The 25,097-nt window shown below is 40.2% G+C and overlaps 1 protein-coding gene across 1 annotated transcript in view; it reads right to left on the minus strand.

The window, feature by feature from the left end:
* Positions 1-25,097, minus strand: part of sh3bp1 (SH3-domain binding protein 1) — a 64,803-nt gene that overhangs the window by 34,545 nt on the left and 5,161 nt on the right. Inside the window, exons 4-10 of the mRNA XM_066664690.1 lie at positions 24,985-25,061; positions 12,656-12,767; positions 12,492-12,568; positions 1,115-1,202; positions 935-1,003; positions 745-835; positions 416-552 (exon numbers count right to left, since the gene is read on the minus strand). Coding sequence (XP_066520787.1) covers positions 416-552; positions 745-835; positions 935-1,003; positions 1,115-1,202; positions 12,492-12,568; positions 12,656-12,767; positions 24,985-25,061 — 651 coding nt within the window. The remainder of the gene's footprint in view (positions 1-415; positions 553-744; positions 836-934; positions 1,004-1,114; positions 1,203-12,491; positions 12,569-12,655; positions 12,768-24,984; positions 25,062-25,097) is intronic.

Genomic DNA, 25,097 nt, shown 5'->3' on the forward strand with positions numbered 1-25,097 from the left:
AAAAAAGAGAGAGTAACATTGCTCAGTGCAACTTGCTTTCAGCATCCAGAGACTTATCTTCCAAAGAAGCATAGTGAAGTACGTTATATTTCTTATGTTATAGGGAAGATATCTGATGTGATGTCAGTGAGAATCTATCGCCCAAAGGTACAGCTCTGTCAATATTTATATTTCTGATTTGTCTGATTTGTTTTTTCTTTGTGCTAAACAGTCTTGTCTTTTTTTGTGTACCATAATGACATGGTCTGTCACTGACCAGTAAAAACAGTAAACAGCATGAATATGAATTTTGTCCAGTCTATTTCAATCAATCTCCCTAAATGTTTGTCAGTTCATTTGCCGGCAAAAGGGGCAAAAACACAAATTCTGCCTGTGTTGATATAGTATTTTTGTGTATGATAAGTCAGTGCTTTACCTCTTCTCTGAGTCCTGTATGTAGCAACATTTGAACACACTCCTGAATGGGCAAAGCAATCATTTGGCCACAACTTTTCAGATGAGAGAGCAGTGACTCCCCGTATACTTTTCCTGTAGAAACACCCATCTGGGGCTCTGTTTCCAGATACAAACATACATGCAAATAAATTCACATTAAAATGTTAGGTTATGTAAGAAAAAACCTTTTAAAATGCAATACTCTATTTTCTATACATCCATTACTAAAGAAAAACATTTTCACATTACATTTTTCTATGTCACATCTTGGCTGAGTAACAAAATTTTGGTTATTTCAGTTTTCCTTACCTGTTTGGCTATGATTTTCCTTGAGCTCTGTGATATTTTTGTCCATGAATTCATAAGACACTCTGTGGTATTCAGCCTGGAGTTCTAAGAGCTAAAAAGAAATGATAGTAAAATACTTAAGAACATTTAAGGGTTTCATATTTGTGGATTACACATTTATCCACCCAGCCCTGAAATGTAAAGTGCTTACACGAATGAAGTAGTTTGCATACTCATCTTCTTTAGTTGCAAAATGGTAGAGATCTGCAGAGTACCGATCCTATGAATGGATTTTTATTATTTTGTAATCAACGTATTACGTTTTTCAGTGCAAATATTAGGATTGTCAACAATCTTTCAAAAGGGAAGAATTATAATTATTTGTTTTAACCTTCATTGATTCAAGTTTCCTCCATGCTTCTTCAACTTCCTCCCTAAGTCCGTCCTGCTTGGCCTGGGGACCTGTACTAGCCTGGGACCTAAAGACAGAACGTTTTAAATTATTACAATGAAGGGTAATCTGATGAGAAGTACTAATTGATATTGATCATTTATTTTACTGACAAACTTATATGAAATAATATAACATGGTTGAATGAAAAAACTTGAATTCAAGCTAACTAAGTTACCATGTCTTACATAGTGTGCAATTTTCATATTCATTAATGTATTTTCATACTTATAATTCAACTGACATCCTTCCAGTGCTTTTATTTCATTTTAGAATTTCAAGTTAAACATTTCAGCCTTAGGAAATTCAACTTTTAAAATTCAATTATTAATGTTTAGCCTTTAAAATTCAATCTTTAAAATTCAGCCAACCATGCTCTCAGTTTTTGTACAAGTTTTCTGAGTTCTGCCCATACTGTCTGAGTTTTGTGCACAAGCTGCACAACTTGTGTGCGAGCTCTCTGATTTAATCTTGCTTAAATACAGAAATAAATTATGGAATATAACTAGGCAAACAGATCAGGTGATTTGTTCACTGGCTTGTTTTTAGGCTTACCTTAGAAACAAATTCACAGCTTTTTTTTTATTTTTTTGGATCAACAATTTTATTTAGTATTTTACAATTAGCAATATCACCAATAACTGTTGCTATTTCAAGGTAACAATGTATCAATAGTACTAAGAAACGAAAAGGAGAAGAGATTCATACATACACATGTACATACACACACATACCCATATATATATAAATAAACATATATATATATATATATATATATATAATGTGTGTGTGTGTGTGTGTGTGTGTGTGTATGTACATGTGTATGTATGAATCTCTTCTCCTTTTCTTCAAAAATAATTAAAAATAACCACAATGACACCAATTTAAGAGCAGGAAAAAAATAATATTGAATAAATTAACAGAAATAAAGCTAAATAACAAAAAAGGGAGGAAAATGTAGACAGGGGACTGCTACTATCCTGACAAAAGTGGTCAAATGTTTTAAATATATGGTTTTGGATGGTCAGCTGACAGCTCTGCAAAGGATATAAAAGGTTCTGTGTCATTGACATTCTTTGTCTCCGAGTATGATAATTGTCTCCCTTTTGCCACTTCCTTAGAAACTCTTCAGGCCTCCCTATCAGCCTAAATGTCTCTCGCAAGAGGCCACTCTACTTAATAGCAGATACCATTCACATAAGCTTATTAGTAGCTTCCTGCCTATCATAATAGCTGTCTGAACCCAGGCACTGTCATTATCAAATGAAGATTTAAACGGTCTTGAGTTGCTCAATACATATAGACTGGGTAGATAGGAGTACTGTATACCAATTATACTTTCAATATTTCCATGTATTCATAACCAAATGTCCTGAATTGTGGGGCATTCCCAGTGAAAATGAATTAATGTACCTTCCTGAGAACACTTCCAGCAATCTGGACTGTTCTTCAGGTTAGCTTTTAATAACTTACAGGGTGTCCAGTAGATGCTGAATAAGTGAATAAACTGAATAAGCCTAATTCTGAGTTTAATGGATGCTTTTTTAACTTGCTGTAGGATTTGTGACCATTCCTTATCAGTAAATGTAACATTTAAATCTATTTCTCAAGCTTGCTTTAGCAAAGAGGGTTTGATGTACTTCTGCAGTATGAGACAATAGAACCTAGATGCTTCATGACCAAGTCCAAGCATTGGTCCCCCACCACGAAAATGCCACATTGTAGCTAATTTTCCCACATAAATGAAGACTTACCAATGCACATCTTGAAATTTGACCATATGCTGGATAGATGGTTCATAAATGGGTTAAACCCATAAAGCTTTGACACCTTGCACTTGAAGATGTGAAATCACTGGGTGATTAAAATTTTTTAAGGGAAGCACAGCAGAAAGGCTGTTAATAACAGGGAGGGGGTAACACACTTAAACCTCCATCTCCAGCCAGGGTGGAACTCTTTTAGGAGGAAGTGACCACTGTACTAAATGTCTCAAGCAAAATGCATAGTGATAGAACATTACGTATACCTAGTGTAGTGAAGTCAGGACCCGAATCTCCAAATTAAAATCTCTTGTTAATTTGATGTCAGATAAACAGATCTTTGATCAATGTTGAAAGTGATCAAAGCCTAAGGATGTCTGCCGGATGGCCCACACCCACCTTTGACATGCAAAAGACACACCAAGAAACATCTGTCTCCTCTGAGTAAATCAAACCAATTTCTATACTTTCCAAAATTAAAGGAACGAAGCTCCATAATTTCTGATTTTGTTAATTAAGGTCGGAGAATTTTACAAACTCTTTACATTGAAATCCCTGATATAACCTTTGTTATTTTTTTTTATTGATTTGTAAAAATGAATGTGTTCTTATTTTTATTTCCACAGGCAACACTGAATAATTTGAATGAATAAGTGGATGAGCCGTAGGTGCTTGTTGAAGACATTGAAGAAAACCCTTCCATTTACTTCTTGTATTATCCTGTATTTTTGATAAAACTGTTTTTGTATATGCTATGTCCAACACTCTGTGGAATAACACACTGAGACTATATATCAAGCTAATCGATCCAGCCTACTTGGAATCATTGGGCGCAACATGGGAATACACCCTGGAGGGGGCGCCAGTCCTTCACAGGACAACACACTCACACTTCTGAGTCACCAATCCACCTACCAACGTGTGTTTTTGGACTGTGGGAGGAAACCGGAGCACCCGGAGGAAACCCACGCAGACACAGAGAACACACCAACTCCTCACAGACAGTCACCCGGAGGAAACCCACGCGGACACAGGGAGAACACACCAACTCCTCACAGACAGTCACCCGGAGGAAACCCACGCAGACATAGGGATAACACACCAACTGCTCACAGACAGTCACCCAGAGCGGGAATCGAACCCACAACCTCCAGGTCCCTGGAGCTGTTTGACTGCGACACTACTTGCTGCACCACCGTGCTAGTCCAATGTTGTGAACTTTTGTGTTGAATTTGCTCATAAAGGTCAAGTGTAAATCCACGTCCAAGAGCTCACCTTTTTATCTCGGGAAATTACATATTCATACTTGAATGAAGTTATATGTTTTACCCGAACAGTGGATTAAATAATAATTATTTAATAATGATTTATAGAAAATTAATTAATGACTAATTAATAAGCTCAACACTTTACTGCATGAACTAATTTGAACTAATTTCAATTCCAGGGAAGTCTGAATTCTGTCTAATAGCTACCGCAAGAGGCTCTAATGCCAGAGATAACAGGAGTGGGCATAGTGGCAATTCTTGATGCACCCCGTGAAAATATGGTGAAATAAGTGAGTTTGTAACAACAGCAGCCTTTGGACTTGTACATAAAAGATGAATCCACTTTATAAAAACATCTTCAAAGGCTTTAAAGATAAAAAATAATAATAACACCACTCAACCCGATCAAACGCTTTTTCAGCATCTAACAATAAGACAGTTATAGGCTCCTGCTCATCCCTAACCTGCCACGTGATGTCAATAAGTGTCCTAATATTATCTGTAGAGTTGCGCTGAAAAATACAATCCACCTGATTGTTACTACAACCAGTGTTACTACTACTTTGTTCAATCTCTTTGCTAAGACCTTATCTAAAAATCTTTGCATCACAATTAATAAAGAACATTGGTCTATAATTCTGACAGTTGTTTGGATCCTTAAACTTCTTAAGGATAAGATAGGTTAATGCCTGAGATAATGTTGGTGGTAAGAAGCAATTTATGTGTGTAAATTATGTGAGTAACTCCTTACTATATGTTTTGTAACATTCTCCATCTGGGCCAGGTGATTTCCCACTTGTTAAAAGTGTAATTGCATCTGCTATTTCCTTGTCAGATACAGCTTCATCAAGTACTTCCCTGTCATCTGCTGTTAATACAGGTAAATTAAGTATATTAAGAAAAGACTCAATCTTCCTGTCATCTACAGATAATTATGAGCTGTAAAGATTTACATAGAAATTCTGAAACGACTCATTGATATCCTTTGTAAAGGTTCTTAGGTCCCCATCCTGATATCTTATACTCGAAACTGTGTTTAAGGATTACTGTTTTTTTTTTTTTTTTTTTTTTTTTGATATAGCTAGCAAGAAACCTTCCAGCCTTATTGCCTTCCTCAAAATATCCCTGCCTGGCTCTAAAAAACGAGAATTCAACTTTTTGTGAAAGTAAATGATTAAACTCAATTTTTTACTTTACAGAGCAATGGCTTATTACATGTCTTCTTTGAATTTGGCTTCTGTATCACTAATTCTCTACTCTAATTCCAACTGTCTCACAGCACTACATCACTTCTTGTAGATGCAGTTTTGAATTATATGACCCCTCAAAAAAGTGCCTCCCAGGCCACTGCTGCTGATGGTGCTGTAGACAAATTGGTCTATGAATACATCCTAATCTCAGTACAAAGGGATATTCTAAATACATCATCCATTAGAAGAGTTGAATTTACCCTCCACAGACAAGACTTTATTGTTGGGGTAAATGGTTGCATGCAAAGTGTCACAGAAGCATATTTTTTTTTCCAATTGTACAAGATTGAATCCTGGGCATTAGCATTTTGGATGTGAGCAAAAAGTCAATTCTTGAGAAGAATTGATGGGGAGAGGGAAAAAAACAGTCCCTTGAGGTAGGGTTCAGGATGAGTCAAACATCCACCAAAACCAAAGTTTTGCAAATACCTTTGAGGACCAGCTGTGATCTACAAATATGGGTGCATTGAGAGATGGGTGGTTTGCTCCGGTCAAGCACTGTATTCAAGACCTGATTGAAATTGCTCCTTAAAATAATTGGATTATTCCCTATACTATTTATATTATGATCCAGGTCTCCTAAAACATTTGGCTCAGCCAGGTTGGGTGCATATATATTTGCAAGGGTTAGGGTTAGATCTGTCCCTGGATTTCAGCCTGAGGTAGCAGAATCCCACCCCTTCCATCTTTAAATTCTTTTATGCATTTATATTTTAGATGTTTGTTAACAAGAATTGCTAAGCCCCGGCTCTTAGTTGAGCCTTTGCAAGATAGTACACTACCCACTCAGTCTCTGCAAAGCTTTTTACGCTCATTATCTGTGAGATGTGTTTCTTGTAAGAAAACTAAATCCAACTTCTTAGATTTCAGGAGAGACATTACTTTGTCTTTTAATATGGTGATTTATCCACTTCACATTCAATGTGACTATGCTCAGACCAAGTAAATTTCCAAATTGAAATGACATATAATTTAAAACTATAAATTACAATGACCAACTATTGACCATCCATATATTTTTGCTCACCGCACTTAGAATGACTTAATTCCCACCTCTGTATTTTATCATTTGAGTAAGTATAAAAATAAACACAAAGTATAATAAATAGCAGTAAATGAGGTATGAACAGAAAAAAACACAATTAAATGATAAAAAAGTAAATCAAAATACCAAACCTAGATAAAAAAAAAACACTAAGGGACATAAACTTTGCACCCCCCCACTCCCAAAAAAAAAAAAACACTGGCTAGGTCTGTGAGCTACAAGCCTTCAGCAGCATAAAAGGACATCACATCACCATCAAAACTAACAGCTTTTGTGTATAATTACGTAGCTCCACTCAACAGCCCTCCAAAAATATTAATGAAGGTGAGTCTAATTGAAGTTAAGTCTTAACACAGACTCACTTAAAGTAACTATGAAAAAAAAAAACATATATTGGCAATGTAACTGCATTATCCAAAAGCAGATGAAACAAAACCCTCAACAGTCAATAACTGACAGCATTACAGTACAGGGTTACAACAAGAGACAAAACCCTGATTTACAACAAATCATATTAATATGAATTAACAGATAAAATATTAATGAAAAAGAGCATGTAAATGTCATCTTTTATAAACAGCAATGAAATACCTTGTCATCTCAGAATTCGTTATATATCCAACCCACAGTTTTTTTTACCACACCACTCCATCAGGTGAGGGCAGGCTCAACTACAGTCTGCATGAAATAAAACCGAGTGCTGCACGAGCATTCTCTAAACGCTGCTCACCTCCTCCCGCTGTGTTAATGTAGAGAACGGCTGGATATTTAAATTTGAACGGGTGAAATTTGCATTGATGAAAAAGTCTCTTGCATTCTCTGAAACTCTTCCGCACAGATGCGGTGTCCTTTGAGTAAACCTGGAAGATTCCAATGAGGTTGCCGTTCCAGTGGATTTCACCCTTTTTTCTTGCCTCATTTGTTATTAACTCATCCTTCCAGTTAAGGAACCTGGCGATGAGAATTCTCTTTGGCCTGTTGCTCCACCACAAGTCCAGAAAGAAACTCCAGGCCAAACATCTCAGGAATTATATCAGAAAGAAATTTTTCTGAATCTTTTCCTTTGCAGTGCTCAGGAAAGCCTTGAAATCGCAGATTGTTGCGACAAGATCTATCCTCCAGGGCAATTAACTTTTGCTGAAGGCTCGATATTTCAGCATGAGTTGCAGGTTGGCGTTCTTTCTTCTATTTTACACAATCTTCAAGTGAATCCAGTCTGTTCTCTCCTGAGTTGGGTAAGAACATCTATGGATGCTGTTGTTTTCCTAATTTCCTGGAAGCTGTGATTTTGTTCCACAGACATTTGCTTGAGAAGTGCATAAATGGGTGCTATCATGTGAGTTTTCACTACGTTTTCGGACACAGCCTACATAACAACAAATCAAATAAAAGCATCCCGTATGCTACAGCAACTCAGAAACCAGCCCATGCCTATGTAGGTTCGGGGAAGAGAACACAGAGATTCAGCAGAATATATGTTTATTTAAAGGTGAATGAATATGTGAATGGAAGTGTGTTTTCACAAAAAATAGGCAATAGGCATCCCGAGAAAGATGATTAATTTTCCGGGAAAGACAAAAACAAAAGTTAGATCCAAAATGGCCGACCCATCTTGAAAAGTTTCCCCCCTCCCATATACTAATGTGCCACAAACAGGAAGTTAATATCACCAACCATTCCCATTTTATTAAGGTGTATCCATATAAATGGCCCACCCTGTACATAAAAGAACATCCATGTAGGTTTCAGACAGGCATAGAAAAGAAGACGTGCAGGAGAGGCTGGATGAGCAAAAGAGGAGTGCAGTGAGACCTGGAGACAAGGTGTTCAGCTTGGGGTGTAATGACAGCCAGCAGATCAGAGAGTCCAGTCGAAAAAGAAGAGAAATAGATCAACGGAGTAAGAAGGGTCCGGGAGACTTGAATGAAAAAATCTGGGGGCGAGAACAAAATCCATAACTAAGCTCATATGCTGGCAGACCCAAACTCACTCAGAGAAAGAAATGAAAAGACTCCTGCTCACTCTGAGGAAAGATGCTAAAATCTTACAGAGAAAACCAAGGACCATCTGAGAACTGAACAGGGGACGCTCTGATCAGTTCTGGGATTGAGTTACATTTAGATATACTGAGCATCAGATATTTAAGTCTTTTTAGAAATAACTCCGTCAGTGTCAGCTATTTAACTTGTTTGCTATTTGTTGTTTTGTTTCATTTATTGCCCAGTCAAGGTGTTTTTACTAACGGCTGATCAAAGCAGGCCAGAATAAGGAATCACCCCTGAGTTTAGTAAATAGATAAAATAGAGATTACATGGACTTTCAGATGCCAAGTCTGAACTTAATCGACGAGGCCTCTTCAGACACGCCCTCTTCGGGGAAAACCCAACCAGAACAGCAGTCCTTCCCTCAGGGAATCCCAACTACGTCACCCCGCTCCAAGGACGAGGGAAGCGGCCTGTTCATCCAGGAGGGAATGCCTCCTCAGCAAGCCTATCCTCAGCAGTCTCCACGGGGAGGACAGAACCAAGCCCGGTCCTGGACCCTCTGTTTCAACGGAGACAGATTCGCTGTATCCATCGGTTGGCAAATACTCTGTCACATTAAGCCTATTATCTAAATTAATAATAATAATAATCACCATCATCATAATAATAATTAATAACCACAATTAAGCATAAACAATCCAAATACTGTTCCCATGCGACTGTCAGTGCATCTGTTAAACACAGACTGAATAGTTTTAGGTTGAGTGAGTTACCATATGTGAATTTACTTGATCAGCATGAAAATATGATAACTGCAATTTCTAATAAAGATAGGGATGACTTGTATGAAGTGACTTTTTAGGTACCACATCAAAAACAGTAGAACTTTGATAGTGCACAATCAAATTTTGCCTGGAATATGACTACAGTCAATTTTAATGATATTTGGTGGGTTTCTGGTGATACTATATGGGTGGGCAGGATGCTGTTATATGGCAACAGTGAAGCTTCCATATGATGTTTTTGGTGTCCAGAAGGGTACCTGACAACAAATTATCTGATGAGGTCCCATCTGTTTCTATTTTGGGAAGTAGAAAGAAAAAGGAACTGGCACAATTTCATATTCTGGAGGCTTACCATTGCAGAATAAATCTGGGAGAGAAGTAGGGTATAGGATTATTCCCATGGTATGGTGTGGTATTTTTGTCAGATCACACTGATAGTATTATCTACACCTTACAGGGTTTTGAGACTATAAGAGGTTTTGAATACTTGTCAAATACTCAAGAGTCACGACTAACATTGCTGAAACATGATATTGTATATCTTGATTATACTTTGACCAAATAAGGTGGCCTATGTGTGTCTTTGCACTTAAAAGTGGATGCCAATTATACTTTGTTTCCTAATAGTTCTGACAATATGACTAGTGTGTAGCAGAGTTAGTTATTTATTTAGCAAATAACCCGGGTCCAGGGAGATGTTCTTGGGTGGTCTGCTCTCTTGCTGACAGGTGGGGCCAGGAGGATAACTCCTCAGGTCAGTCTGCTGGGCTCTGCAAGTGTAGCTGGTCCTGGTGGTGAAGTATTGATTCCTCAAGCCTGGCAGACACCGGGATTTCTTGTCTTGGGCTGGCTGTGCTTGTTGACACTTACTCTGGCAATTTTAGCTATTGATGCGCGCATCCTGGATGAAGGCCAAGCATCTCTTGTAATCTCTAATCTGTGGACTGCTCTATGGCGGTCTACTTGCTTGGCCAAAATCAAGTTTACAAGTTTACAGTTCTAGAGTGTAAGTTTTTGTGAAGCAATAAAGCTTTCTGAAGAAGGCACAATACAATGGATTCAGTTCTTTTCTGAAATATTCTTGGTGGAGTCGAGCTTCTCTGAGAGGAGGGGATTGCCGTTGTAGATCTTTGAGTCAATTCTCCTTTTTGTTCAGGCTAGGCTTTAGGCTATCGCTCTTACTGTTGCGGTTGACCCCAAACTTGCTGTTGCTGATTCTTCTCTCGCTCGCTATTCTCTCCGACTGATTCTCTGCCTGACTCAACTCTCGCTGACTCTCATGGCACTGAACTGGAGACTGCGCAGGCCTTTTTCAAGAGTTCTGTAAGTCCCGCCTCAAGGGAGGACTTAGACTAAGGGACCATGAGAGAATTTTTCCTGTCTAGATTGTTTGATAGACATATCAGGAATGATAGCTGCATGATAGGTTTTTTCGCTCTCGCACTCCATACAGTTGCTGTGTTGCTAAAGTCATGTTGGAAGAAATGTGTCGGAGCAATTGTTCGTATGTTATAACTGCAAATATGACCGTGTTTTTCTTAGATACTGTGTGATCTTTAAAGGGGGTAAATATGTGATATCTGGGCTTGTTTCACATAATGTTTTTCTGGGCTCCTTCCACATATTGTTCCTCAACCTATGGAATGTTTAGAGGTTGTTTTTCTGGGCTTCTTTCACCTTTTGTTCACCAACATATAGAATGTTCAGATATAAGGCCCTTTCCTGAGTTGAGAAAGAGGAGGTGGGAAGTTCCTCTCTTTTAGTAACAAAGGAGTGAGATAATTTTCAAATGAGTGGTCGAAAAACAACCCCCTATTTAAGTGGGTATTTACAGCTGTTACGGAGAGGAGTATTGGCTGAAACAGCTCAAAGTGCTTGATTTGATGCTGTTCTTTATTTTCATATGTCAGTGGAGACTTCCTTCAACATCTTCACATCATCGGTATTTAAGAAACCACATTAGTCTTGTAATTTCCTGGAGCGCTAAACCTGAACTGTAATGACTAGAAGAGTCATACCGCTTAAAATAAACACTCTGTTTAAAATTAAACAGCTCTTAATAGTTCATCAGTTACAGCTCCAGGTCCGGATAGGACAGTGTCTGGGTCCAGACCCTGACCACAGTCCGCCTATACCTGATTCCTGCTCTAGTCCTTCATCTGTGGACACAGGACACTGTTGGATGGATGCTTTTTGTTGGTGGACTATTTTCAGTCCAGCAGCGACACTGAGGGTTTTTAAAACTCCAGCAGCACTGCTGAGTCTGATCCAATCATACCAGTGCAACACACACTAACAAGAAGCTTTTGTCATTGCTACTCTGATCTTAGAACTTTTAAAATACACTACATAACATTTGGTGTAGGGTTGGAAACAACACCCTGCATCTTGATTTTAGGACCGTGTTGTAAGGCTAGATATATACTTGTGGTTTGACCTTGTGTCCATGCAGATCATCTGCATGTTAATGTACTTGCCTGTGTGCAACGCTTGTAACTGGAAGCTTTCACTAGACGGCAGACCAGAGAAAGACATGGGTCATTGGGCTTTGGCTCTGACAGCCATCTTCAAAACTTTTCACCATTTTGATGCTGTTGATTGCTTCACTGGCTAAACCGTTCTTGTGTGTGCTGCACCTTGCATACTCATAGCATTTCTGAGGAGGTGCACAACTGACACACCAAACAGATGCAGGATAGACATGGCAGCCATCATGTGTATGCAAACCCATAGTTAAAATAGATACAGTATATCTCTAGCTTAAAAGTGAATTTCACTCTGCAACCAAAAGAGTAGCCCAGGAGCGAAATCTTACTTTGTGTTTCTTTAACAATAAGAAAAATATTTTCTGTTCTCATTCAGACAGGTAATCTCATGACATCACACAATACTGTGGAGTGTATGTTCTGCGCATGCGTAGCCCTCTTCACACAATTTTATAAAAGCTGTTTGGGACAAAAACGGCAGAAGTGCAGCAGACATTTCACACACGCATAGTAACCCAGAAATTTATAATATCAATAAGATTTTTTCATGCAGTACATGATAAATTCCAGAATCCTACTAAAATAACAAAATTAGGTTGACTTTAATTGTGACTATAATGTACTGAAAAATTATGCAAAAAAATCCTAATTTACTCATATTGTGCTTTCCTAACAAATTTACAGTCCTATTTAACAGCACCAGAACGTATATCTGGTAATGACTTGAAGCAAATCTACCTGATACGTGCAGTGTGCCAGTCTGTCGTGAGCTTAGCAAACTGCTTCTTGTTCCTCAAAATCTCAGGAAGGTCTTCCTAGTTAGAGAGAAAATAAAAAATATAATTATTTGTTTCTTGTTGATATAGGTGAAATATGATTGTTTATTTTTTTTATGCTGTTACCTCACTAAGTTTATTTAGAGGCTCCAGGACATCTTTTTCCAGCTTCATCTCAAAGTCTGCCAAAGTTTGTGCCAAAAAATTTTGCATAAAACAGCACATTTCCAGAACTTTCCTGTAGAATCAGGACCAGATGTGGTTAGGAAACCTGGAGCTCTTTTTTACTTCACTAATCTCAAAAAGCTGAAGCAAATTCTCATGACAGTCATTGTTATAGAATCTAAATACACAGGGCTTCACATAAAAACGGAAACTCTTTGACTAACCGTATACACAATAACAAACCATGAAAACACTGTCAAAATCAGTCATTGTAGTGTTTGAAAAGCACTATATTGTTATTCCTTATCTTCTTTTTATTATGATTAGGGGCCCGAGCACTACAGTGGCAGGAACCCTATTGTGCCTGTTGGGATATTTATTCTTATTCCAGATTATTCTTTTTCTGCCTTAAAACAAATTTTCCAGCCTAAACAGTAAGGCCTAGAGCAGGTGTGTTCAAAGTCCAGCCAAATGGGGCCCGCTATAAGATATTAATTGGTCCGCTGCATCACTTTTAAGAATACATCATTAGTGGCCCACTGGCACTTGGCAGGTTTTTCTTTCACCTGACGGTGGCAGAAGTGGTAACACCAAAAAGAGATTTTCAGAAGCCCATGGGAAAGGAGCTTACGATGGTGCGGGTAACCTGCTGCGGTCGCGTCTGTTGCACACACCTAACCCCTGTTTATGTGAGTGTACAGACGGAAGCTAATTTCGCTGCAATGTTGTACTTGTATAACTTTGTATGTGACAATAAAGATCTATCTATCTATCTATCTATCTATCTATCTTGTGAATTTTCATAATATATTGTTAAGACATTTTAGACTTACAGCTGTATATGTGTAATACTTAAAAGGCAAGATGCTCAGCTGTTTTTAAGCACAGCCTGGAGTCACATAGAGATGAAATTTCAGCATGTTTTTTTGATCATTATTAACCCTCTGGAGTTTGTGTTCCAGCCAGCAGGATAAATCAGAACTTGATAATTTGATCGTTTTCAAATATATGGATGTTGAAAAGAAATTTATTTTTTGTTGTGTGTAGTTATAGAAAGAGAAGTAAGAAGCATGTCTTTCTCTGAAACTCAGACCACAACCCTTGATGGCCCACCCAGTCATATTCATATGATAATAGCATGCGAATCCAGATGCTATTATTGGAGGATTACACACAATGTGTGGATATGCCCATTTTTGTCATATAAACATAAGCACATTGCCTGTTTTTGCACTGAGCTCAGAGCTCCAAGGTGGTGTAGTCAAGCTTTTCAGCTGCCTGAGGAGGAATGGCTTCATTTTGTGATGAGTAAGTGAAATATATTTGACTTGTTATTCTTAAGCATGTTTGGTGCTGGTTAGCTTCAACTCTACACTAGTTTAGTAGTACATTCCAGTGATGGAATTTGTGAAGCAGACAGTAAATTTTTTTGTAAATGCGCAGAGCTCTGCTGATAGAGGAAAAATGGCTTGTAATAAAGTTTGGATGCTCTCTGCTGCTTCCAAACAGTCTGTTTCTTTGCTAAATAACTAAAATATGACCATTTATAACCAAATGATTAAGTTGTTCTTACTGATGTGGTGAGGGCTAATGGACCATTATATTTGACAGTGGGGAGGGGATTTCTCACCTGTGTTTCACACCTATCTCATGAATTGTCAATATGTGAAGCACAGGTATAGAGATATACAGTGTCATGTCAGATACATAGCAATATAGAAGAAAAACTAAATAAAATATCAGACCGCTGTAAACACTGCGTAGAGCTCAAAAGAAAATGTCATAAATGTTCACAATCTGTTTTTTCACTATATACCATTACATTTGAAAAATGTTTTTGGGAGGTCCTAGTTTAGAGTTAATTTACACCAAAATAAAAAGACAAAAGACATACCTACTTATTTCACATTTTGTTGCTGGGTTTGTGCTGAATATTAGCATGTGTAATATTTTGGGAACAAACTTTTTTAGGTAGGTGAAATTTGTTAAAATGTCAAGGCATGTGAAATCAACTTGGACATGGCTGAAAGGCCTCAGACGCCAGGGGGTTAAAATTCAGGTTCTTATGATTCTGTTGATTTCACATATGTCCAGTCTGTTCTGTTAGAATCTCCATCACACTCACCATACCACCTCTCCCCCCACTCTCTCTGCATTTCCCATACACACACTGAGAGACCAACAGCGCTCACACTCAGAAATGCTGCACATACAAAAATACTCAATAATGTTGCAGTTGCATAAAATTATATATGATATTTAATTTATTATTTATATATGTAACAGGTAGGACCTGTAGTGTTGCATGAATTTTCCCTCCTGTGGGGGGAGCTCTTGGTGTGCTGTGTTTTTTTGGTGCCTGGGCCTGCAAGGTGGAGGCAGATGTCGGATGACGTGTGTTAATTTGCGGGGGAGGTGCCTATATGTATTGCCCTGCGCAGTAGCGTTTGTTTAGCGTGGTGGATGCTTGCAGCGAACTTTTACTGCTGGTTGGGGACGTGATATTGCTGAGTAGCCCTCGAGAGCCATAAAGGTGCGGGGTGTGTTGGAAATACGTGTGCACGCTATTACGGGGTGCAACAAACATACTGCAGTTAGCTGATTACATTGGGAAGGGTGTGATTGGAACGTGTACACGGGACGCAGTTAAAAGACCTCGGTGCCAGATGGAAGCTCATAACCAGTGGAGGATTGCCTAGTTGTGGTTACTGAAGCGTGTGAAGGTCGCTGTGTGGCTGTATCAGCCACTGTTTTCCTTCCTCGAATCTTTTTTTTATTTTTTTGTGTAGTTTTTTATTATTATGGGTTATTTGACTTATTAAAAGCTTAACGTCTTCCTTGCCATTGGAATAGTTATTCCTTGTCTTTTAGAAGTATTTATAGATCTATTGTGTTTTAACAATATATTGCTAGAAAGTCGATTAGTGGGCGGTATTGGCCAAAATATTCACAAGGGGTTTTTATTCTTTCTTTTTGATTCTTGTATTTTCCTTATTGGGTATTTTCCTTTTGTTTTATCGCTTTAATCATTGTGGCAGTTTTGAGCTGCACTGTGGTAATTGGTGTGGAGTGGGTTTTTTTGTTTGCTTTATTTGGTTTTATATATGTGTGTGTTTGTGTGGGGTGATGATCATTTATTTATTATCTTTATTCATTATTGTGGGATTGGATCCAGCCTGTATAATTGCCATTTGTGATTTGAGTTTATTTTTTTTCATGGGTTTGTTTTCTCTTGTGGATTATTTATCGATGCTTTCTGCTAACGAACTTTTTAGATCATTTTATTATTTAATAAAGTGTGTAAATCTTGCTCCTACTTCTGTGCTGTCTCCCCTCATTCAGTGAGGCTCTTTCGGGGATGGGAGAAAATTAGAATTGAGTCATTGTGGTGCTATTTAGGTTAAAGGGTTGGGATTGTTACGATAGCCCTTGATAGAAGTTGAAGTTGGTGAGCACCCGAGGCAACATCTGGCATAGTCGGCAGGATATTTTTACAGAGGCAGTACTGGGAAGAAGTTAGGAGCAAGGTTGGATGTTCATTTTTGTTGTTGGGAAAACAGTGGCTGGTTGAAAATTTGATCCAGAAGAGTGGTTGTGATTCTGTTTATGATTTTGTTTGTGTGCACACGCTAGGACCAGGGCTATGGAAGATTGGCAAGAGCAGCTCAGGGCTTTGACAGAGCAGGTACAGCAGCTTCAGGCCGATAATGCTAGCCTCCGTCAAAGATTGCCAGGGACTTCAGGTCAGTCAGCACCGAGTGGAGGGGCTGATTCTTTGACCACCACCACCAGGGTAATGGAGCGTTATGTGTATGTTCCCCGTGAGCGAAAGTGCCTGCGGTTCTCTGGTAATGTTGCACAGGATACCTTACCTATAGAAGAGTGGGTGGAGGAGGCTCGTCGGTGATTAAATAGCAGGCATATGACGGTAGCGGAGCAAGCTTTGTTTCTTTTTGACCTACTCGATGGGGAGGCTAAGGTAGAAATTAAATTTCGTCCTTTAGCAGACCGTAGTGAGCCAGAGCGTATTATTAAGATCTTATTGGAGATATTCGGGTGTTCACAATCTTATATAGAGGCACAAAAACAGTTTTTTCAGCGCTGGCAACGGGACGGAGAGACCTTGCGAGAGTTCTCGCACGCACTCCTTTCTCTGATGGTGGTGGTTAAACAGAAGAACCCTGAGGCTGTCCCTAATTCTGATGTTCTGGTAAGGGACCAGTTTATAGAGTATGTTAGAGATGGCATGCTCCGCAGGGAGTTGAAGCGGATTGTTCGGGATGTGCCTACAGCCTCTTTCTTGGTAATTCGAGGAGAAGCATTGCGTAGGACAGCTGAAGGGGAGTGAGTAAGCCAGGTTCGGGGGAGGGCCTTGTCTTGTAATTCCCAATGGGAGGTAGTAAATAATTTGCAAACTACTACCACTATTACTCCTGGGGACTTAGCAGAAGTGAAGGAGTGCTTACGTAAGCAACAGGCACAACTAGATGTTATCTTAAAACAGCTAGCGGGTAGTCCATCATTAGGATGTGGGGCTGGGCCTGGAAGTTACCAGCATAAACAACTGTGGTTTGCGGCTGACGGTAAACCTATTTGTAGGCGTTGTGATAGGCCGGGACATATTGCTAGGCACTGCCCAGGTGTAGTAGAGCGTCCATTTGTGCCCACAAGGGGAGAGGGTTACGCCCGAGCAATCGATGACAGCTGTTAGTGTTTCGAGACAGCCACAGGGAAACTAACCCCCTCCCGTGTGGAGAGCCACACACTGGGAGTGGGATCAGAGGGCTCTAGTGTACATACTTGTTTTAGCGATGGTTCTAGACTGGTAGGCCAGTGACCTGACGTTAATGTAGTGGTAGAAGGGGTGTTAGTACCGTCACTGTTGGACACTGGTTCAATGGTGACCACCGTTACTGAAGGGTTTTTCCAGGCACACCTTAAGTCTAGAGTGCAGGACCAACTTCAGTCGTGTAGATAAAGCAGCAAATGGGTTGGACATTCCATATTGTGGTTATGTAGAATTAGATATAGAAGTTTTGGGAAGGGTTTTGCCTCAAATGGGAATTTTGATAGTGAAGGATCCAGAGGATGCATTTTCCCAGCAGAAAAAGATGGAAGTACCTGGTATTTTGGGGATGAATGTTTTGGGGAGTTGTTACAAGGAATTGTTTAATTTGCATGGGAATCAATTATTTTGGTCTCCCGTAGTTCAGACTGCTCCAAAAGGCTGGAGAGCAGTCCTTTCCGAGTGCCAATTATTAGAACGGTTAGCTGGTTCTGGACACCTGGGGCCAGTAGTGGTACCTCGAGGCCCAGCGGTGCGTATTTCAGCTGGTACGTTAACACTGGTCCCCGCTGTTTGTCGACAGGAAGTGGTTTCTTGTGTACGGGCTGTTTTATTAGAACCTTCAGATTCAGGAGAGGGCCTTCCTTCCGGGTTGTTAGTGCCTACTGCATTTCTGCCTATTCGAAAGGGTAAGGTGATGGTCCCTGTGGTTAATGTTGGTCAGGAGGATCGGTGGCTGAAGCCCAAGGTCATACTTGGGGAGGCCTGTATGGCGAGCGTAAACCCAGTAAATCGGCCAGTTTGTTTTTTTGAACAAGGTGATCAACAGGGCCCTGTAGCATACATACAATCTATAGAGTTAAGTCAGTCATTAGAAGTGGGTTTAGAGACTGTCTTGACCTAAGTTGAGTGTAGAGGAGGACCAAGAAGCAAGGTCCCTGTTAGGTAGGTATGCTGCCATATTCAGTCGTGATGGGGGAGACTTGGGATGTACTACCTTGGTGGAGCACGAGATCCCCTTATTAGTGTCCCAGTTCGGCAGCGTTATCGCCGCCTTCCTCCTTTGCAATATAGTTTGGTGAAAGCTCATATACAGGAACTGGTGGAACAGGGTATAGTGGTGCCAAGTTGCAGCCCCTACTCTTCCCCTATTGTTGTGGTTCAAAAGAAAGATGGGACCATACGCCTTTGTGTAGATTATCGTCAGCTCAACGCTAAAACCCAAAAAGATGCATTTCCTCTCCCAAGAATTGAGGACTCTTTGGAGGCGCTGACTGGAGCAAAATTGTTTTCAACATTGGATCTTGCTAGTGGTTATAACCAGGTTCCTGTGGCAGAGAAGGACCAGGCCAAGACTGCATTTTGTACCCCGTTTGGGTTATTTGAGTTTAAATGTATGCTGTTTGGCCTGTGTAACGCTCCTGGAACTTTTCAGAGGCTAATGGAGCGTATTTTTGTGGACCAACGGTTCCAGTCCCTTCTTTTGTATTTGGATGATGTTGTGGTGTTTTCTTCTTCTTTTGCAGAGCAAATAAAACATTTGGGGTTGGTCTTTGAACGATTGCAGCAAAATGGTCTCAAAGTAAATTTGAGCAAGTGTCATTTTTTTCAAACACAAGTTAAATATTTGGGTCATGTTCTCTCTGCTGGAGGAGTGTCCACTGACCCTGAGAAGATTGCCATAGTTGCAGAGTGGAAGGTACCATCTATCCTTGCACAGCTACGTTCATTCTTGGGTTTTGCCTCGTATTATAGGCGTTTTGTGGAGGGGTTTGCTAAGAGTGCAGCGCCGTTGCATTGCTTAGTTGCCAAGTTACAACCAAAGAAGAATAGACAACCACACTCTGGTGGGTCCCTGCAGGATTATTGGGATGAAAACTGTGTGCAGGCTTTTCAAGACTTGAAGTCAAAACTCATTACCGCTCCAGTTTTGGGGTATGAAGATTTCTCTAAGCCGTTTGTCCTGGAAGTAGATGCTAGTTCCTTGGGGTTAGGTGCTGTGCTGTCACAAGAACATGAGGAAGGGAGGAAGCCAATTGCTTATGCCAGTCGTGGGTTGAGACCTACCGAAAGGAACATGACCAACTACAGTGCTATGAAATTAGAGCTGTTAGCTCTAAAGTGGGCAATAACAGAGAAATTTAGGGAATATCTCTTGGGAAAGTTTTTTGTAGTTTATACAGATAACAATCCATTGTGTTATTTGCAGTCTGCTAAGTTGGGGGCAGTAGAGCAGCGTTGGGTGGCTCAGCTTGCCTTGTTTGATTTTAAAGTACTTTATCGTTCTGGTACTGAAAATAGGAATGCTGACGCTTTGTCACGGTTGCCGCTTCCATCCAATTCTGTTAGGTTGGCAGAAGTGGCTCCTGGCATTACAGTTCCAACTGAAATCCAAGGTCGATGTTTGGTAACGGTCTCTACAGAAGTGGTGGATGCCGTTCCAGCTCGTAGTAAAGCAGACTTGTCCATCCTCCAATCGGAGGATCCAACATTCAAGAGTTTCTTGTCATATTGGAGGCATGGGCAAGCTCCCTCTAGGGCAGAGCGGGCCCAGTTGAGTGGAGAAGTTTTGGAGTTGTTACGCCAGTGGAGACATATTAGAGAGCAGGAGGGAATCTTGTATCGTGTATCCTCTGTCCCAGTTGAGTTTACAGAATGACTACAGCTTTTATTGCCAGTAGTTTTGCAAGAGGAGGTGCTTAGAGCACTCCATGATGACCATGGTCATCAAGGGGTAGAGCGAACATAAAGTTTAATACAGGCAAGATGTTACTGGCCCTTTATGCGTCAAGATATAGAAAAGTGGTGTAATGAGTGTCAGCGGTGTCTTGCTGCAAAGGCAGTACGACCAAGGGTGTGTACTTTTCTGGGTACTTTGTCGGCGTCTCAACCATTAGAAATATTGGCCATTGATTTTACGGTGCTCGAGAAATCGAGTGATGGGAGAGAAAACTTACTAATTGTTACTGACGTGTTCTCAAAATTTGCTCAGGCCTACCCAACATGGGATCAAAAGGCTAGTACGGTGGTTAAGATCCTGGTTGAAAAGTGGTTCTACACTTATGGGGTTCCAAAGAGGATCCACTCAGACCAGGGTAGGAATTTTGAGAGTACACTATTGAAACGCCTTTGTCAGCTTTATGAAATTAAGAAGAGTCGGACTAGTCCATATTATCCAGAAGGGAATGGTCAGTGCGAACGTTTTAATCGCACCTTGTATGACCTCCTTTGGACTTTACCCCCTGAAAAGAAGAGGTGATGGCCTCAGCATTTGTCCACGGTTTTGTTTGCCTATAATACCACAATTCATCAGTCCACGAAATATTCACCATATGAGCTGATGTTTGGGCGAAAGCCCCACCTCCCAATTCATGCAGAGAAACATATGAGGACGGCTGTAGCATATCGGGCACGACATAGCAAACCTCTGCCCATCCTTCCAGGAGGGACACAGGTATATCACCGTAATCACCCCTAAGGGCGCCATAAGATTCAGGACGAGTGGGGCCCTGAGGTATATGATGCGGTGCTTGAATGAGGTGGGTACATTATATAAGATAAGACGGTGTAGTGACCTTAGGGTGGAATTAAATATTCACCGGTCTGAGTTGTGACCTCTCCCTGTTGGTGTTCGCATTGTAGGTCCATCTTTAGTTGACCAACCGGTGCGGTTAGTTCCACAAGAACTAGATGTAGACTTGTCCCCGGAGGAGTGGGGTGTAGAGGAGGAACTGGAAACTATGGTGGTTGTTCCTCAGGAACAGCCTCAGTCGTTCCTGATACCCGTGCCCTAATACCCTCGGCAACACATCAGCTGGGGGCCCCTTTGGTAGATCAAGATCTACCTCAGTGTTTTGTGGAGGAACCAGTAGACCCTCTGGGGAATAAGGGTGAAAATATGGGGTTGCAACAGACACCTGGAGAAGGGTGTTCTTCTGAAACTGTTAGACGATCTTCTCGGGGCACAGCAGGGCAACACTCAAATCCCTTCCACCTACCAAGATCGGTAGTTGGTTCCAGTAACAGAGGAGAGTTGGAGACTGCACCCCATGTGGCAGTAGTGTCCATACAGGATGTTTTTAGGCCTTGGCTGTAGGGTCTGCCCACGGGATGTGGTCACTGGTGGGGGGGGATGTAACAGGTAGGACCTTTAGTTTTCCCTCCTGTGGGGGGAGCTCTGGGTGTGCTGTGTTTTTTGGTGCCTGGGCCTGCAAGGTGGAGGCAGATGTCGGATGATGTGTGTTAATTTGCGGGGGAGGTGCCTATATGTATTGCCCTGCGCAGTAGCGTTTGTTTAGCGTGGTGGATGCTTGCAGCGAACTTTTACTGCTGGTTGGGGACGTGATATTGCTGATTAGCCCTCGAGAGCCATAAAGGTGCGGGGTGTGTTGGAAATACGTGTGCACGCTATTACGGGGTGCAACAAACATACTGCAGTTAGCTGATTACATTGGGAAGGGTGTGATTGGAACGTGTACACGAGACACAGTTAAAAGACCTCGGTGCCAGATGGAAGCTCATAACCAGTGGAGGATTGCCTAGTTGTGGTTACTGAAGCGTGTGAAGGTCGCTGTGTGGCTGTACCAGCCACTGTTTTCCTTCCTCGAATCTTTTTTTTATTTTTTTGTGTAGTTTTTTATTATTCTGGGTTATTTGACTTATTAAAAGCTTAACGTCTTCCTTGCCATTGGAATAGTTATTCCTTGTCTTTTAGAAGTATTTATAGATCTATTGTGTTTTAACAATATATTGCTAGAAAGTCGATTAGTGGGCGGTATTGGCCAAAATATTCACAAGGGGTTTTTATTCTTTCTTTTTGATTCTTGTATTTTCCTTTTGTTTTATCGCTTTAATCATTGTGGCAGTTTTGAGCTGCACTGTGGTAATTGGTGTGGAGTGGGTTTTTTTGTTTGCTTTATTTGGTTTTATATATATGTGTGTTTGTGTGGGGTGATGATCATTTATTTATTATCTTTATTCATTATTGTGGGATTGGATCCAGCCTGTATAATTGCCATTTGTGATTTGAGTTTATTTTTTTTCATGGGTTTGTTTTCTCTTGTGGATTATTTATCGATGCTTTAGGCTAACAAACTTTTTAGATCATTTTATTATTTAATAAAGTGTATAAATCTTGCTCCTACTTCTGTGCTGTCTCCCCTCATTCAGTGAGGCTCTTTCAGGGATGGGAGAAAATTAGAATTGAGTCATTGTGGTGCTATTTAGATTAAAGGGTTGGGATTGTTACGATAGCCCTTGATAGAAGTTGAAGTTGGTGAGCACCCGAGGCAACATATATATTATTATCAATTTTTGGTGCTTAAGCCCCCTCCCCAAACACACACGCACGCACACAATCACACCCAACCACAGGCAAAGACACAGTCACAGACACACACTGATCAGCATTATGACCATGTCCATATCTACACTATGTCTTCATTCTGTCAGCTTCACTGTCCACAGGAGAGATTTGTAGTTCTACAATTAGTTCTACAATTACAGAGTGTATTCCATCTGTTGCTCTACATACACTGCTTGCTTGCTTTTACCCTGTTCTTCAGTACTCGGGACCTCCAAGAGGACCCCAACAGAGCAGGTATGATTTTCAGTGGAGGTATGATTCAACAGAGGATCATTCTCAGTGCTGCAGTGACACTGACATGGTAGTGGTGTTAGTGTGTGCTTTGCTGGTACAAATGTATCAGACACAGGGCTGTTGGATTTGATTTACCCCTCAGTGTCACTGCTGGACTGAGAATAGTCCACCGACCAAATATCTCAAGTCGACATCATCCCAAGCTGACGACCCACACAAACTGTGCAGTGACATGAGCTACTGTCTCTGATTTTACATCTACAATGAGGTAGGTGTGTCTAACTAGTGGGCAGGGATTAAAAATTCCAGCAGCACTGATGAGACTGATCCACTCGTACCAGCGCAACACACACTAACATAAGTTGTCCTGAAGCATCAGTGAAGCTAAGAGAATGGAAAAATTAATCATTATACAAATATGGCCAAAGCTTCCTCACATACATATATACTGTAATGTGCAATAGTTTTAGGCATCAAAGATTATGAGATTTATAAAGCTATTTATCTGAGCTGTAAGTGTTTATTTGCTAAAACCTGACATAAAAACAACAAATAACACCCAACATTAGAATAAAACCAAACAACATTATTCCAGCAAGTGTGATATTCTGTGTGTGAATTTGTTGGTTTAACTTTGTCCAAATCTCTCCTTGTGGCAGTCCATATTATTTGTGGTTATCATCCAATACCTAGTTTTGTTGATTAATAAATAATAATTTTAAATAACGTGTGCTGTTGATTTAACAAATTCATGCAATCAAGGAGAATCTGAACAAAACACTGTTCTTCAAACTCACACATACTGCTTTATAGAAAAAAAAATCTTATTTCTTATTTGTTTTATTATTTTATATTTACTGTCATTATATATAACTTTATACAAGCACCACACTTACTGAGAAGACATTAGTTTAAATATATATATATATCCATCCATTATCTGTAACCGCTTATCCAATTTAGGGATGCGGGCGGTCCAGAGCCTACCTGGAATCATTGGGCGCTAGGCGGGAATACACCCTGGAGGGGACGCCAGTCCTTCACAGGGCAACACAGACACACACACATTCACTCACACACGCACACCTACGGACACTTTCGAGTCGCCAATCCACCTGCAACGTGTGTTTTTGGACTGTGGGAGGAAACCGGAGCACCCTGAGGAAACCCACGCGGACACGGGGAGAACACACCAACTCCTCACAGACAGTCACCCGGAGCGGGAATCGAACCCACAACCTCCAGGCCCCTGGAGCTGTGTGACACTACCTGCTGCTGCCACCGTGCCACCCCAATATATATATATATATATATATATAAAAATATATGATTATCTTAGGTGCCTAAGACTTCTGCACAGAATTGTATATATATTTTATACAGAACTTAGTAACATAAGTTCTGAAGTACTGTTGAGTTCAAAAGGTATATTACATTTTATTTATGGTGAAAAATATTAAATATCAAAACTAATATTTTCTCGTTCTCTCTGGATACAAACATACACACACAAAGAGAGTGAGAGCGAGAGAGAGATCATGTCTCATTTTTTGAGCCACAAGCTCTAGCATTCATGTTCTTAATGTCTGATGCTAAAGCCCTGAAGTTTTACTCAGCAAATTAAGAGATTGCAACTACACTGAGATATTATAATAAAGTAAAAATAATGGTTTCTTTTGCCACTTTCTCATGCATATGGCACTACACATTTATTTCTCTCCCAAATATAAAGTGTACAAGAATGTGTGTGTGTGGGGGGCGGGGGTCCACTGTACTTGAATTTATGAAAATATCTAGAATATTTAAAACATTGTTTGTTTGTTCTGATGGAAGTGCAAGATCATGAACTAAAAGGTATCAGTGAGTAAAGATATAAGTTATGTATATATCAATAAAAAATCTTACCGCATAGAAGAATCAGCATCAAAATCTTTAAAGCTCTCAGCCATACTGACAGAGAGCATCATGAGGGGAAGTTTTTTCTGTAAGACAGTATACAGAAGAAAAAAGGCAAAGTA

The sequence above is a fragment of the Hoplias malabaricus genome, chromosome 3 (assembly GCF_029633855.1).
Source record: "Hoplias malabaricus isolate fHopMal1 chromosome 3, fHopMal1.hap1, whole genome shotgun sequence".
NCBI lineage: Eukaryota > Metazoa > Chordata > Actinopteri > Characiformes > Erythrinidae > Hoplias > Hoplias malabaricus.